This window comes from Oncorhynchus gorbuscha, linkage group LG02 (genome assembly GCF_021184085.1).
Source record: "Oncorhynchus gorbuscha isolate QuinsamMale2020 ecotype Even-year linkage group LG02, OgorEven_v1.0, whole genome shotgun sequence".
In the NCBI taxonomy this organism is placed as follows: Eukaryota; Metazoa; Chordata; class Actinopteri; order Salmoniformes; family Salmonidae; genus Oncorhynchus; species Oncorhynchus gorbuscha.
Genome location: NC_060174.1, coordinates 92,987,605 through 93,001,956, shown reverse-complemented (window position 1 = coordinate 93,001,956; position 14,352 = coordinate 92,987,605). Strand labels below are relative to the sequence as shown.

The 14,352-nt window shown below is 42.6% G+C and overlaps 1 protein-coding gene across 2 annotated transcripts in view; it reads left to right on the top strand.

The window, feature by feature from the left end:
- The window catches only part of rasa4 (RAS p21 protein activator 4), a 76,904-nt gene that overhangs the window by 23,506 nt on the left and 39,046 nt on the right, over positions 1–14,352 (top strand). For both annotated transcript variants that reach the window (XM_046327405.1, XM_046327413.1), the window contains exons 5-7: positions 6,596–6,722; positions 13,905–13,986; positions 14,126–14,260. In XM_046327405.1, the coding sequence (XP_046183361.1) occupies positions 6,596–6,722; positions 13,905–13,986; positions 14,126–14,260 (344 nt within the window). The remainder of the gene's footprint in view (positions 1–6,595; positions 6,723–13,904; positions 13,987–14,125; positions 14,261–14,352) is intronic.

Genomic DNA, 14,352 nt, shown 5'->3' with positions numbered 1-14,352 from the left:
TGATGAACCACACACACACACACAGCACAACATACTTACCTGCACACCACAAGAGCTGTTGACTGACACACAAGCATGCTCAGCATCATATCGCATAAGGTCAGGGAGAGAGGTCAAGCCCAGAGCTGTCCTAGACCTGTGAAATGTCAAAGGGTGTAGGCGGATCGCTGCCCGAGAAGAGTTTCGGACTGTAAACTTGTTATTGAAAGTTCACTTTAAATGCTTTGGTGTTGTATTTGTTTGAAATGTTAAGATGTCATTTCTACTGTGAGAGCTGAGTTGCTGAGAATCCCTTGTTTGAAAAGTAACAGTATGTTGGATTATTGTTCAGAGTCTATGTTGATTCCATTGGTCTAGTATGCAATATAAATGGTTACTTACCTTGAGTTCAAACTGCAGAGCATTTTTTCAAAAGAAACGCTTAGAATATAATATGCAAAAAAAAAAATTGTGTGTTTTAAAGGGGGGATGTAATATTCATATGTGTAAACATACAGAATTATATTAGATGCATCTTACCGCCGTATCTTACTGTCCTATGATTGCTGAAGGAAAGAAGAAATTCCACAAATGACTTAACAAGGCACACCTGTTAATTGAAATGCAATCCAGGTGACTACCTCATGAAGCTGGTTGAGAGAAAGCCAAGAGTGTCCTTCTGTAGCTCAGTTGGTAGAGCATGGCGCTTGTAACGCCAGGGTAGTGGGTTCGATCCCCGGGACCACCCATACGTAGAATGTATGCACACATGACTGTAAGTCGCTTTGGATAAAAGCGTCTGCTAAATGGCATTTATTATTATTATTATATTAAAGCTGTCAAGGCAAAGGGTGGCTATTTAAATGAGATTCCTCAAATATGTGTTGATTTGTTTAACACTTTTTAAAAGTTACTACATGATTCTATGTGTTATTTCATAGTTCTGATGTCTTCACTATTCTTCTACAATGTAGACCTTTTGAACAGTAGTGTATGTCTCAACTCGTCCTTCCAGTAAAGGAATTCCCTCTACCCTGTAAGAGTAAAAGGGATCAGATGAGTTCAGGAGTAAAGTCATCTTGTGTGCTTAGTCATTATCTGGACTATTGATTCAAGGATCCCCGCATTCCACTGTTGCCATGCTGCTGGTGTGGTGAGTCATCACATAGCCCTAGAGCATACTTTTGTTTTCTAAATAACGGACACGACAATCACATGATCACATAGGTTCACAAGTGGACACTCCTTGAATGAGCGCTTTAAACAAAGTCTTACTCACTTGTTTCATAAGTCTGGTTTTTCACTGAGAAAAGGCCCACTGGATTTTAATGGGTCATATGGTTAGAATAACACTTATCCCACCAACGCTGCTTTGAGCCATTGTCTGATCGTCTCTACCTGCTGGCTTACCTTAGTGTTGGCAGGCTGACTCACAGGGCAAAACACAGGGGTGACTACTGAGCTTCGTGAAGAGAGTGACATGTGGGTGAGGGGCCTGAGTCACACTTCACAGTAGGGTTGTGACACCGATGCTGGTCGTGGGGGGGTAGTCTTACTCCGTTTTATCCCACGTAGGGATGATGGTGACTTTCTGCCACTCACAAAGACTAGGGCGGGATCACTCATTAGTCTTGGTGGCTGGAACTTGCCAAAGGTGTAGCTAATAACTCCAATGAGCATTGTGTATTTGTAAGATGTGGCAGTATGTTTAAATTCCCAAGATACTTCTAGATAATTACGAGCTGATTGATCAACTCTGATATTCACATGGTAACAAGCCAACTGGCATAATGGTTTATTACTTCCTATAATATGAATGATATGTTGTTTATACAGGATTTGTGTAGGGCATCATGAATGCTTAAGACAGGCCAATGATATACAGTGGGGAGAACAAGTATTTGATACACTGACGATTTTGCAGGTTTTCCTACTTAAAGCATGTAGAGGTCTCTTTTTTTTAAATCATAGGTACACTTCAACTGTGAGAGACGGAATCTAAAACAAAAATCCAGAAAATCACATGATTTTTAAGTAATTAATTTGCATTTTATTGCATTACAAGTATTTGGTACATCAGAAAAGCATAACTTTTAATATTTGGTACAGAAACCTTTGTTTGCAATTACAGAGATCATACGTTTCCTGTAGTTCTTGACCAGGTTTGCACACACTGCAGCAGGGATTTTGGCCCACTCCTCCATACAGACTTCCTCCAGATCCTTCAGGTTTCGGGGCTGTCGCTGGACAATACGGACTTTCAGCTCCCTCCAAAGATTTTCTATTGGGTTCAGGTCTGGAGACTGGCTAGGCCACTCCAGGACCTTGATGCTTCTTACGGAGCCACTCCTTAGTTGCCCTGGCTGTGCGTTTCGGGTCATTGTAATTCTGGAAGACCTAGCCACGACCCATCTTCAATGCTCTTACTGAGGGAAGGAGGTTGTTGGGAGAGATACATGGCCCCATCCATCCTCCCCTCAATACGGTGCAGTCGTCCTGTCCCCTTTGCAGAAAAGTATCCCCAAAGAATGATGTTTCCACCTCCATGCTTCACAGTTGGGATGGTGTTCTTCCTTCTTCTTCCTCCAAACATGGCGAGTGGAGTTTAGACCAAAAATATATAGTTTTGTCTCATCAGACCACATGACCTTCTACCATTCCTCCTCTGGATCATCCAGATGGTCATTGGCAAACTTCAGACGGGCCTGAAGCAGGGTGACCTTGCGTGCCCTGCAGGATTTTTATCCATGACGGCGTGGTGTGTTAGTAATGGTTTTCTTTGAGACTGTGGTCCCAGCTCTCTTCAGGTCATTGACCAGGTCCTGCCGTGTAGTTCTGGGCTGATCCCTCACCTTCCTCATGATCATTGATGCCCCACGAGGTGAGATCTTGCATGGAGCACCAGACCGAGGGTGATTGACCGTCATCTTGAACTTCTTCCATTTTCTAATAATTGCGCCAACAGTTGTTGCCTTCTCACCAAGCTACTTGCCTATTGTCCTGTAGCCCATCCCAGCCTTGTGCAGGTCTACAATTCAATCCCTGATGTCCTTACACAGCTCCCTGGTCTTGGCCATTGTGGAGAGGTTGGAGTCTGTTTGATTGAGTGTGTGGACAGGTGTCTTTTATACAGGTAACGAGTTCAAACGGGTGCATTTAATACAGGTAATGAGTGGAGAACAGGTGGGCTGCTTAAAGAAACTAACAGGTCTGTGAGAGCTGGAATTCTTACTGGTTGGTAGGTGATCAAATACTTATGTCATGCAATAAAATGCAAATGAATTACTTAAAAATCATACAATGTGATTTTCTGGATTTTTGTTTTAGATTCTGTCTCTCACGGTTGAAGTGTACCTATGATAAAAATGACAGACCTCTACATGCTTTGAAAGTAGGAAACACTGCTGATTTAGCAGGTTATCAAATACTTGTTCTCCCCACTGTACCAGTTTGGTGTAGTCTGCGTTACGATCAAACATTTTTACCAAACACCGTACACTACAGGACAACGAAAAACGAAAAACGTTAGCTTCTTTATCTTGCATCTCCTGTATACAGTGTCATTGGATCTCAGTTTTGTGGACTGGTAATCATTTACAAACAGCAAAATAACATCTCTTACTCATAATCACAAAGGCTAGATGGAGCACTTGTCCAGGGGTCTATTGCCTTCTCATTGTTTTGATTAAGGGAATTCCTTATACATAACGGGTCGGGCAAGCATATTCCTACCCTCTTGTCTCCGCATTGTAATCCATTGCAGATGCGTTGCTTTGGAAACAAAGGCTTCGCCTGGTTGGTCAGAGAAGTTTTAAAGGAGAGACCAAGGCTTAAATTAAAGGGGATGAACAGTGACTTCATTGGTCCTTGTCTAAACGGTAGGCCAAACATTAAAGGAGGCAAACAGTCATCACGCCTCACCCTTTTATCTGCTACACCATCAGAGCCTTCAACATGTTACTTTTATTTCTGAAGACATAATTAAATGAGAATCATTCCAGTTTGAAAACCGTCACAAAAATAGATCCCTTTTGTGTGATGTCAGACCATGTTCTACTGCTTGACAGTGGGAATGTGCTTCTCTGCTAGGGGCCTCACACTTGAGGTGTCTGGGGGATTACTGTGGAAGTAACCTTGAGAGAAGCAGGCTGTATGGAGAGGGACCTCTGAGGAAGGGGGTGGGAAAGAGGACTGAGCGCAATGAATCACCTTTTGAAGCAGGCAGGTCAAGGCTTGAAAGGTTAGAGACCCCTAGTGTGTGTTTGTGTGTATTTGCCAGTCACGGTTTGAACACTTTTCATGGATGAGACCTTTCACTGATGCCGACTGGCCTCTACCAAGGTTTGGTCAAGTGTATACTAATCCTAAACAGAATGCTGTGGAGAACATTTGTGCGTTTGATCGTCTTGGAAAAACTATCTGGCCTTTATGGCCACTGATATTCTTCAATCTCAACCTGGTACAGACCAAAGAGGACTGGCCACCACTCAGAGCCTGATTCCTCTCTGGGTTTCTGCCTTCTGGGGAATTTTTTTTTCTAGCCACTGCTTCTGCATTGCTTGCTCTTTGGTGTTTTAGGCTGGGTATCTGTAAAGCACTGCTGATGTAAAAAGGGCATTATAAAATGTGATTTGATTTTAAAATGTTTTAAGTCAAGTCAACTCATGCTCATCCATATTTGATATAATTTTGTTTTCTTTTAGTTCAGTTTCCCTCATTGAACATGTTTGTGGAGATAGCATATACCACAGACAGGATGGCGACGTTTCCTCAGAATGGTCTTCACATGGTTTCTGTCCCAAATGGCACCCTAATCCCTTTATAGTGCACTGCTTTTGACCAGAGTCCATATGGCTCTGGTAAAATGTAGTGCCCTATAAAGGGACTAGTGAGCCAGAGACGGTACATTAACTATTCAGTGTCACTGGTGTATTTTTCTACTCTAAAACTACTGACATTACTTTTCATGCTGTGCTCTAAATGGAAACTGACCGACTCTTGTTTCAGTTCACTCTTTCTGAAATGACTTCATCAATGTTGTGCCCATTGTAGACAGGAGTCTCGCTTCCTCCAGTTTCTGTTCCCTGGCTGAATGCCAGCCAACATTTCACAATGGAAAAGCCTTTGTCATCAACTCAACTTACTCCTCTCACTGTTTGTTCTGGAATAGATGGTTAATTGTACATTTTCAGTGCAACGGGAATTTGACTTCTAAGATGGAGATTGAAAAATAAATGATAATCAAGACAGCCCTCAAAATAAAGGCGATGAAACTACTGCTGTCAGTCTGAATTTTAAGGCCTCCATGGTTGTCCCAAATCGTACCCTTTCCCCTATATTGTGCACCTCTTGACAAAAATAGTGTAATATGTAGGGAATAGGGTCCCATATCGCCTCCATGGCCACATTAGCTATCAGCATAGACCATTGACCAATGTTCCATCTTTTTTGTAACCCATGCACAGTCCGCTGAACCAATGATCAGGCTGTTTGTAACCCACGCACAGTCCGCTGAACCAATGATCTGTGTCTGCATTAGAAACAAGACAGCCTAATAAAATAAAAAAGCCTCAAATCTTTTTTTCCGTCCTGCTTTGTGGAAACGTCTGTGGTTGTAGCCAAATTTATTTTTGTCCCACACTCAGCCGGCAATAAAGAATAATGTTGCTTGACTAGAGACATACTCTGGAATATCAATCAGGAGAAAAAGCACTTCTTTCAAGGGTAAACGCAGAACGATTCTGGGAAATCTTGCTGACTTGATAGGACACTTCATAAATCATTGGGAAGCTGGAAGAAATAGGCCTACTGGTTGAATGTAGTTGGAAATTATCTGGAGGGTTGAGTCAATTCACTGGTTGTTTCATTCAGCTTCTGTATTCTATGCATTGACTTTATGATGAGCTGAATTCTGACCAAATACATGAGTCATATGTAAGAAATAAATGTGAAATAGCTACTGTACTCAGAAATGTCAGACCTGGAAAACCTCTGGATAATACCAATGACTGTAAGGATAATAACAGATTTAGTGAGACTGTGGCTGTCCTAATGTTTTCCTTTTAATCAAGGAACTTATTGCCTGTGGTTTATTTCCCCGATAAGTCGTCAATTTATTGCTTGTGCTTGGTTGACTAAATCTGTTATTATCCTTAGTCATTGGTATTATCCAGAGGTTTTCCAGGTCTGATATTAATTCAGAGTACAAGTATATTGGAGTCCAAATTGCAGTGCATGTAGATCTGTTCCAGTTCGTAGGCTGTGGAATGCAGGTTTAAACCGGGTAGACTATCTACTCGCGCAGAAGCGAATGCATCACAGGCATTAGGTCTTTTACATTAAGCCTCCAAAAGCCTGAGACACAGAGAAAGGATGTTATTGGTGGGATTTATTCACAGCATGTGTGTGTACGACATACTGTATTCCCCCTCCATGAATTACCTTATCTCATCAGAGCAATACACAAGCCATCCCAAACAGGAAAGTGTTTTTATGAGCATGTTTTCACCTCTATATATTTTTTATTTAACCCTTTGGTTATGCGTGTGTAAAGTGCATTTGCTATAGGACCATATATCTCATGTGTCCCTCACACTAACTTTCCTGTGTGTTGAAGGGCTGGACGGCTGGGTGAACCTAACTGAGATTGACCCAGATGAGGAGGTGCAAGGGGAGATTCACCTCCAGATATCAGTGTTAGGGGACATCCCCAGAATACTGCGCTGCCAAGTACTGGAGGCCAGGTAAGACATGGATAATATATGCCATTTAGCAGACGCTTTTATCCAAAGTGACTTACAGTCATGTGTGCATACATTCTACTTATGGGTGGTCCTGGGAATCGAACCCACTACCCTGGCGTTACAAGCGCCATGCTCTACCAACTGAGCTACACATGGATGTTGGGCTAGTCCTGTATGGCTCATTTGTTGGGGCATAGCGCTTACAACGCCAGGATTGTGGGTTTAATTCTCACGGTGGCAATCCATTCCAAAATATATGCATCTGATACAGGAAGTTGGATAAAATTGCCTACTAAATGTATTAGTACATACACATTCATTACCTAGGTGACAAATTACCTGTGGGATCTAGGGTGGACCTACTTCTCAGGTTTTACTCTATATATACTGACTGCATTGCTTTGTACAGCAACTACATCACACAAGGCCAGTGCTGCTCATTGGTAGTGAATGAGGTGGGGTCTACCATCACTGTATACATTAAAAAAATGTTTTTAACACTTCTCTATGTATAACCAATTGTTTATGAATAATTCACAGATGTTTTGGATGTTATATACAGTACATGATCAAAATTATGTGCACACCTGCTCGTCAAACATCTCAATCCAAAATCGCAGGCATATACATATGGAGTTGATCCTCATTTTGCTGCTATAACAGCGTCCACTCTTTTGTGAAGGCTTTCCACTAGATAAAAATTGCTGCAGGGACTTGCTTCCCTTCAGCCACAAGCGCATTAGTGAGGTCGGGCATTGATGTTGGGCGATTAGGCCTGGCTTGCAGCCGACATTCCAATGAATCCCAAAGGTGTTCGATGAGGTTTGAGGTCCGGGTTCTGTGCAGACCAGGCTGAGTCACAATCGGCTGTGATTGGGAATTCCAAAGGGCGGCGCACAATTGGCCCAGTTTGGCTGGTGTAGGCCGTCATTGTAAATAAGAATTTGTTCTGAACTGACTTGCCTAGTTAAATAAAATGTCTTCCACACTGATCTCAACAAACCATTTTGGTATGGACCACACTTTTTTGCAATGGGGCATTGTCTTGGTGAAACAGGAAAGGGCCTTCCCAAACTGTTGGAATCACAGAATCATCTAGAATGTCATTGTGTTTTCACTGCTCCAGAGTCCAATGGTGGCGAGCTTTACACCGCTCCAGCCGACACTTGGCATTGCATATGGTGATCTTAGGCTTGTGTGCGGCAGCTCGGCCATGGAAATCCATTTCATGAAGCTCCCGACTAAGTTATTGTGCTGACGTTGCTTCCAGTGGCAGTTTGGAACTCGGTAGATTGTTTTAACTGAGGACAAACTATTTTTATGCTATTTTTGCTATTTAACACAAGTTTTTGTGAAAACTATCGGTACAGTTAAATGCAATGGAAACACATTAAACTTTATATTTTTATTCTGTACACGAAAACTTCAACGAAAAATTTAATTAATTAATTTTGTGCTATATGTAATCCCTCACTGATTGTATCTGTAACTAGTCCATTTGGTGGAAACACCATTGATGGAAAAATGTGTGTATTTTCTTTATGCGGATTTTTGAAAATGTGCCTGAAAATCTGTCAAATTGGATGGAAACTAGATACTGTGATTGTTTTTAATGGTCAAACGTAAAACAAACAGCTTCTTAGCAAAGCGCAATTTCTCAAGCAAGAATTTAGCAAGGACAGTCCGAGTGGTGAGGGGAAAACTGAAATCTAGCATAGAGGTTTGGAACTCTTTCTTATTGGTCTATAAACGAATTTACCACCTGGTGATGTCACCAAGCAGGCCAAAACTCCATCCCACCAAAACATGCTCTTACACTAAAAGAAAATAATCATAATTTTCACAGTATTATTCCAACCTCATAGTGTGGAAATATACAGTGCCTATTGGATTTCTTCACATTTTACTGTGATACAAAGTGTGATTTAAAATGTATTTAATTGTAAGAAAATTGTCAACTATCTACACAATACTATTTTTCTAGATTAATAAAAAAACAAAACGCTAATATACAGTGCCTTCAGAATGCACTTATTCCACATTTTGTTATAGCTTGAATTAAAGTAAACATTTTTCTCACCCATCTACACACTATACCCCATAATGACAAAGTGAAAACATGCTTTTAGAAATGTTTGCTAATTTATTGAAAATGAAAATACAGATATCTCATTTACATAAGTTTTCACACTCCTGAGTCAATACTTGTAGAATCATCTTTGGCAGCGACTACTGCTATGAGTCTTTGTATAAGTCGAAGAGCTTTCCACACCTGGGTTGTGGAACATTTGCTCACTTAAAAAATATATATTTTCAAAATTCTTCAAGCTTTGTCAAATTGGTTGTTGATCATTGCTAGACAACCAGTATTGCCATAGATTTTCAATTAGATTTAAGTCAAAACTGTAACTCGGCCACTCGGGAATAGTCACTTGTCTTCTTGGTTAGTAACTCCAGTGTAGATTTGCCCATGTATTTTATGATATTGCCCTGCTGAAAGGTGAATTAATCTCCAGTGTCTGGTGGAAAGCAGACTGAACCAGGTTTTCTCTAGGATTTTGCCTGTGCTTAACTCCGTTTTGTTTCTTTTCTATCCTGAGAAACTTCCCAGTCATTTAACGATTACAGACATACCCATAACATGATACAGCCGCCACTATACTTGAAATTATGCAGCGTGGTACTCAGTAACATATTGGATTTACCCCAACCTAAACACTTTCTATTCAGGACAGAAAGTGAATTGCTTTGCCAGTTTTTAGTTTATTGCAAACAGGATGCATGTTTTGGAATATTTTCCTTCTGTGCAGGCTCCCTTTTCACTCTGTCAATTAAGTTAGTATTGTGGAGTAACTACAATGTTTATGTATCCTAATTTCTCTTCGATCCTAACCATTAAATTCTGTAACTGTTTTAAAGTCACCATTGGCCTCATAGTGAAATCCCTGAGCGGTTTCCTTCCTCTCCACGACAACTGAGTTAGGAAGGATGCCTGTATCTTTGTAGTGACTGTGTGTATTGATGCACCATCCAAAGTGCAATAACTTCCCCATGCTAAGGGATATTCAATGTCTGCTTTTTAACCTGTCTACCAATAGGTGGCCTTCTTTGCGAGGCATTGGGAACCCTCCCTGGTCTGTGTTTGAAATTCGCTGCTCGACTGAGGGACATTACAGATAATTGTATGTGTGGGGTACAGAGATGAGGTAGTCATTTAAAAAATCATGTTGAACACTATTATTGCACAGTGAGTGAGTCCATGAAACTTATTATGTGACTTGTTAAGCACATTTTTACTCCTGAACTTATTTAGGCTTTCCATAACAGTTGAATACTTAGACTCAAGACATTTCAGCTTTTCATTATTAAATAATCTGTAAAGAAAAATTGAAAACACAATTCCACTTTGTCATTATGGGTTATTGTGGGAAAGTAGGCCAGTGACCCAAAAATCTAAATTTAATACATTTACATTTACATTTAAGTCATTTAGCAGACGCTCTTATTCAGAGCGACTTACAAATTGGTGCATTCACCTTATGACATCCAGTGGAACAGCCACTTTACAATAGTGCATCTAAATCTTTTAAGGGGGGGGGTGAGAAGGATTACTTTATCCTATCCTAGGTATTCCTTAAAGAGGTGGGGTTTCAGGTGTCTCCGGAAGGTGGTGATTGACTCCGCTGTCCTGGCGTCATGAGGGAGTTTGTTCCACCATTGGGGAGCCAGAGCAGCGAACAGTTTTGACTGGGCTGAGCGGGAACTGTACTTCCTCAGTGGTAGGGAGGCGAGCAGGCCAGAGGTGGATGAACGCAGTGCCCTTATTTGGGTGTAGGGCCTGATCAGAGCCTGGAGGTACTGAGGTGCCGTTCCCCTCACAGCTCCGTAGGCAAGCACCATGGTCTTGTAGCGGATGCGAGCTTCAACTGGAAGCCAGTGGAGAGAGCGGAGGAGCGGGGTGACGTGAGAGAACTTGGGAAGGTTGAACACTAGACGGGCTGCGGCGTTCTGGATGAGTTGTAGGGGTTTAATGGCACAGGCAGGGAGCCCAGCCAACAGTGAGTTGCAGTAATCCAGACGGGAGATGACAAGTGCCTGGATTAGGACCTGCGCCGCTTCCTGTGTGAGGCAGGGTCGTACTCTGCGGATGTTGTAGAGCATGAACCTACAGGAACGGGCCACCGCCTTGATGTTAGTTGAGAACGACAGGGTGTTGTCCAGGATCACGCCAAGGTTCTTAGCGCTCTGGGAGGAGGACACAATGGAGTTGTCAACCGTGATGGCGAGATCATGGAACGGGCAGTCCTTCCCCGGGAGAGGAAGAACAGCTCCGTCTTGCCGAAGTTCAGCTAATACATTAATACATTTTTAATTCAGGGTTTAACACTTTTTATTCTGTATATTTGTATTCTTCTTTTCACGCTGTCATTTAGGTCATTATTGTGGAGTCACTACAATATTGCTCCATCCTTGTTTGTTTTTTTCTCCATCTCAGCCATTGAACTCTGAAGGTGTCTTTTAAAATCACCAGTGGCCTCATGTTGACATCCCTAAGCGGTTTCATTCCTGTCCTGCAGCTCAGTTCAGAAGGACAACTGCATCATCCACAGCATAATTATGAACTTTGCATACATCTTTAAGCATGGCCAAGTCTGATTTGTTATTGTTACCCATCTACCAGCCACTGCCATTCTTTGAGGCTTTTGAAAAGCTCCCTGGTCTTTAGTTGAATCTGTGCTTGAAATTCAATACTTGACTGGGGGACCTTACAGATGTCATGTGTATGGTGGACAGAGAAAGGGGTAGTAATTACAAAATCATGTCAACCCCTATTATTTCACAGTGATGTTACTTTTGAACTCATTTAGATTTGCCAATAAAAAAGGTGTGAGTGTTTATGCAATGACTATTTTAGTTATATATATTAAATCTATTTAAATCCCACTTTGTAAAACAACAACGTGTGAAAAGTTCAAGGGGGTGTAAACTTTCTATATGCACTGTATAGTACACTGCTCAAAAAAGAAAGGGAACACTAAAATAACACATCCTAGATTGAATGAATGAAATATTCTTATTAAATACTTTTTTCTTTACATAGTTGAATGTGCTGACAACAGAATCACACAAATTATCAATGGAAATCAAATTTATCAACCCATGGAGGTCTGGATTTGGAGTCACACTAAAAATGACAGGCTGATCCAACTTTGATGTAATGTCCTTAAAACAAGTCAAAATGAGGCCCAGTAATGTGTGTGGCCTCCACGTGCCTGTATGACCTCCCTACAACGCCTGGGCATGCTCCTGATGAGGTGGCGGATGGTCTCCTGAGGGATCTCCTCCCAGACCTGGACTAAAGCATCCGCCAACTCCTGGACAGTTTGCTGCAACGTGGCGTTGGTGGATGGAGCGAGACATGATGTGCTCAATTGTATTCCGGTCTGGGGAACGGGCGAACCAGTCCATAGCATCAATGCCTTCCTCTTGCAGGAACTGCTGACACACTCCAGCCACATGAGGTCTAGCATGGTCTTGCATTAGGAGGAACCCAGGGCCAACCGCACCAGCATATGGCCTCACAAGGGGTCTGAGGATCTCATCTCGGTACCTAATGGCAGTCAGGCTACCTCTGGCGAGAACATGGAGGGCTGTGCGGCCCCCCAAAGAAATGCCACCCCACACCATGACTGACCCACCGCCAAACCGGTCATGCTGGAGGATGTTGCAGGCAGCAGAACGTTCTCCCGGCGTCTCCAGACTGTCACATGTGCTCAGTGTGAACCTGCTTTCATCTGTGAAGAGCACAGGGCGCCAGTGGTGAATTTGCCAATCTTTGTGTTCTCTGGCAAATGCCAAATGTCCTGCATGGTGTTGGGCTGTAAGCACAACCCACACCTGTGGACGTCAGGCCCTCATACCACCCTCATGGAGTCTGTTTCTGACCGTTTGAGCAGACACATGCACATTTGTGGCCTGCTGGAGGTCATTTTGCAGGGCCCTGGCAGTGCTCCTCCTGCTCCTCCTTGCACAAAGGCGGATGTAGAGGTCCTGCTGCTGGGTTGTTGCCCTCCTACGGTCTCCTCCACGTCTCCTGATGTACTGGCCTGTCTCCTGGTAGCGCCTCCATGCTCTGACAGACGCAGCAAACCTTCTTGCCACAGCTCGCATTGATGTGCCATCCTGGATGAGCTGCACTACCTGAGCCACTTGTGTGGGTTGTAGACTCCGTCTCATGCTACCACTAGAGTGAAAGCACCGCCAGCATTCAAAAGTGACCAAAACATCAGCCAGGAAGCATAGGAACTGAGAAGTGGTCTGTGGTTACCATCTGCAGAACCACTCCTTTATTGGGGGTGTCTTGCTAATTGCCTATAATTTCCACCTGTTGTCTATTCCATTTGCACAACAGCATGTGACATTTATTGTCAATCAGTGTTGCTTCCTAAGTGGACAGTTTGATTTCACAGAAATGTGATTGACTTGGAGTTACATTGTGTTTAAGTGTTCCCTTTATTTTTTTTATTTTTCATATTTTTGACTGCACTGCACTTTTTAAAAATGTTTTATTTTGTAAACATAGCTTGATAAATCAGTCTGGTTTAGGCTCCTACAAACTTACAGTTCCATCTATGTATTGTTCACAGGTTTGAGCATTACGTGCACTGGGCACACTGCTTCCAAACTCCGTGAACTCATTCTTCATAAATACCTGGGGCGTCGTCTGTGCTGTGGGTATTTCAGCCCATCTGCCAGAGCAGCTGGATTCACACAGACAGACATACGCCCGGCTGACTCTCCTCTATGATGCGTGTTGATTACTTTCTCTGAGCTCACCCCAATGATCTCATACTGACCTCATCTCAAATGGTGCGTGGGAGGGCATTTGTTTGTGATTGAGACTAGACTTGTGGTTATGGGTTAAAATATAACATTGGTTTTCTTATTACTTTAGGTGCGCTTGATTTTGCTTGCCTGGTGTGCGGGTTTGCACTTTTGGGACTATTCCTTTGATCCCATTGAACCGGAGAGAACTTAATCAAACTCCTTCTGATGTGTTTGAAAGAAGACATACTGTTTTAAGTGACCCAGATCTGATGGAGAGTGGAGATACAATGTGCTTCAATGTCAACTAATTTGTAAAATGCTCAACTTTCCTTTTTGTGTGGGTTTGTGCTTCAGAGACCTTGCAAAAAAGGATCGCAATGGAGCGTCGGACCCTTTTGTCAGAGTACGATACAACTGCAAAACCCACGAAAGTGCGGTAAGCCAAAGACCTGCCCACACCCATGGTCCTTACATTAAGATATTTAATACATTCATTGGAAAAATGTTTTGAAACAGCCCTTTTGACTTGTGAATTGAATATAGGAATCTGCAAATGGATGTTTCTGTGGTTTCAGGTGATCAAGAAGTCCTGTTATCCGCGCTGGAACGAGAGCTTTGAGTTTGAGCTGGACGATGCACCCCTGGACACCCCTCTGAGTGTTGAGGTGTGGGATTGGGACCTGGTCAGCAAGAATGACTTCCTGGGAAAGGTGAGAAGTCCTGTTGAGGTAACTTTCCCAGGTTTCCCAGAAATCCCGGTTGGAAGATTCCCGGAATCAGAAAGGAATAAGCAGGATAACAT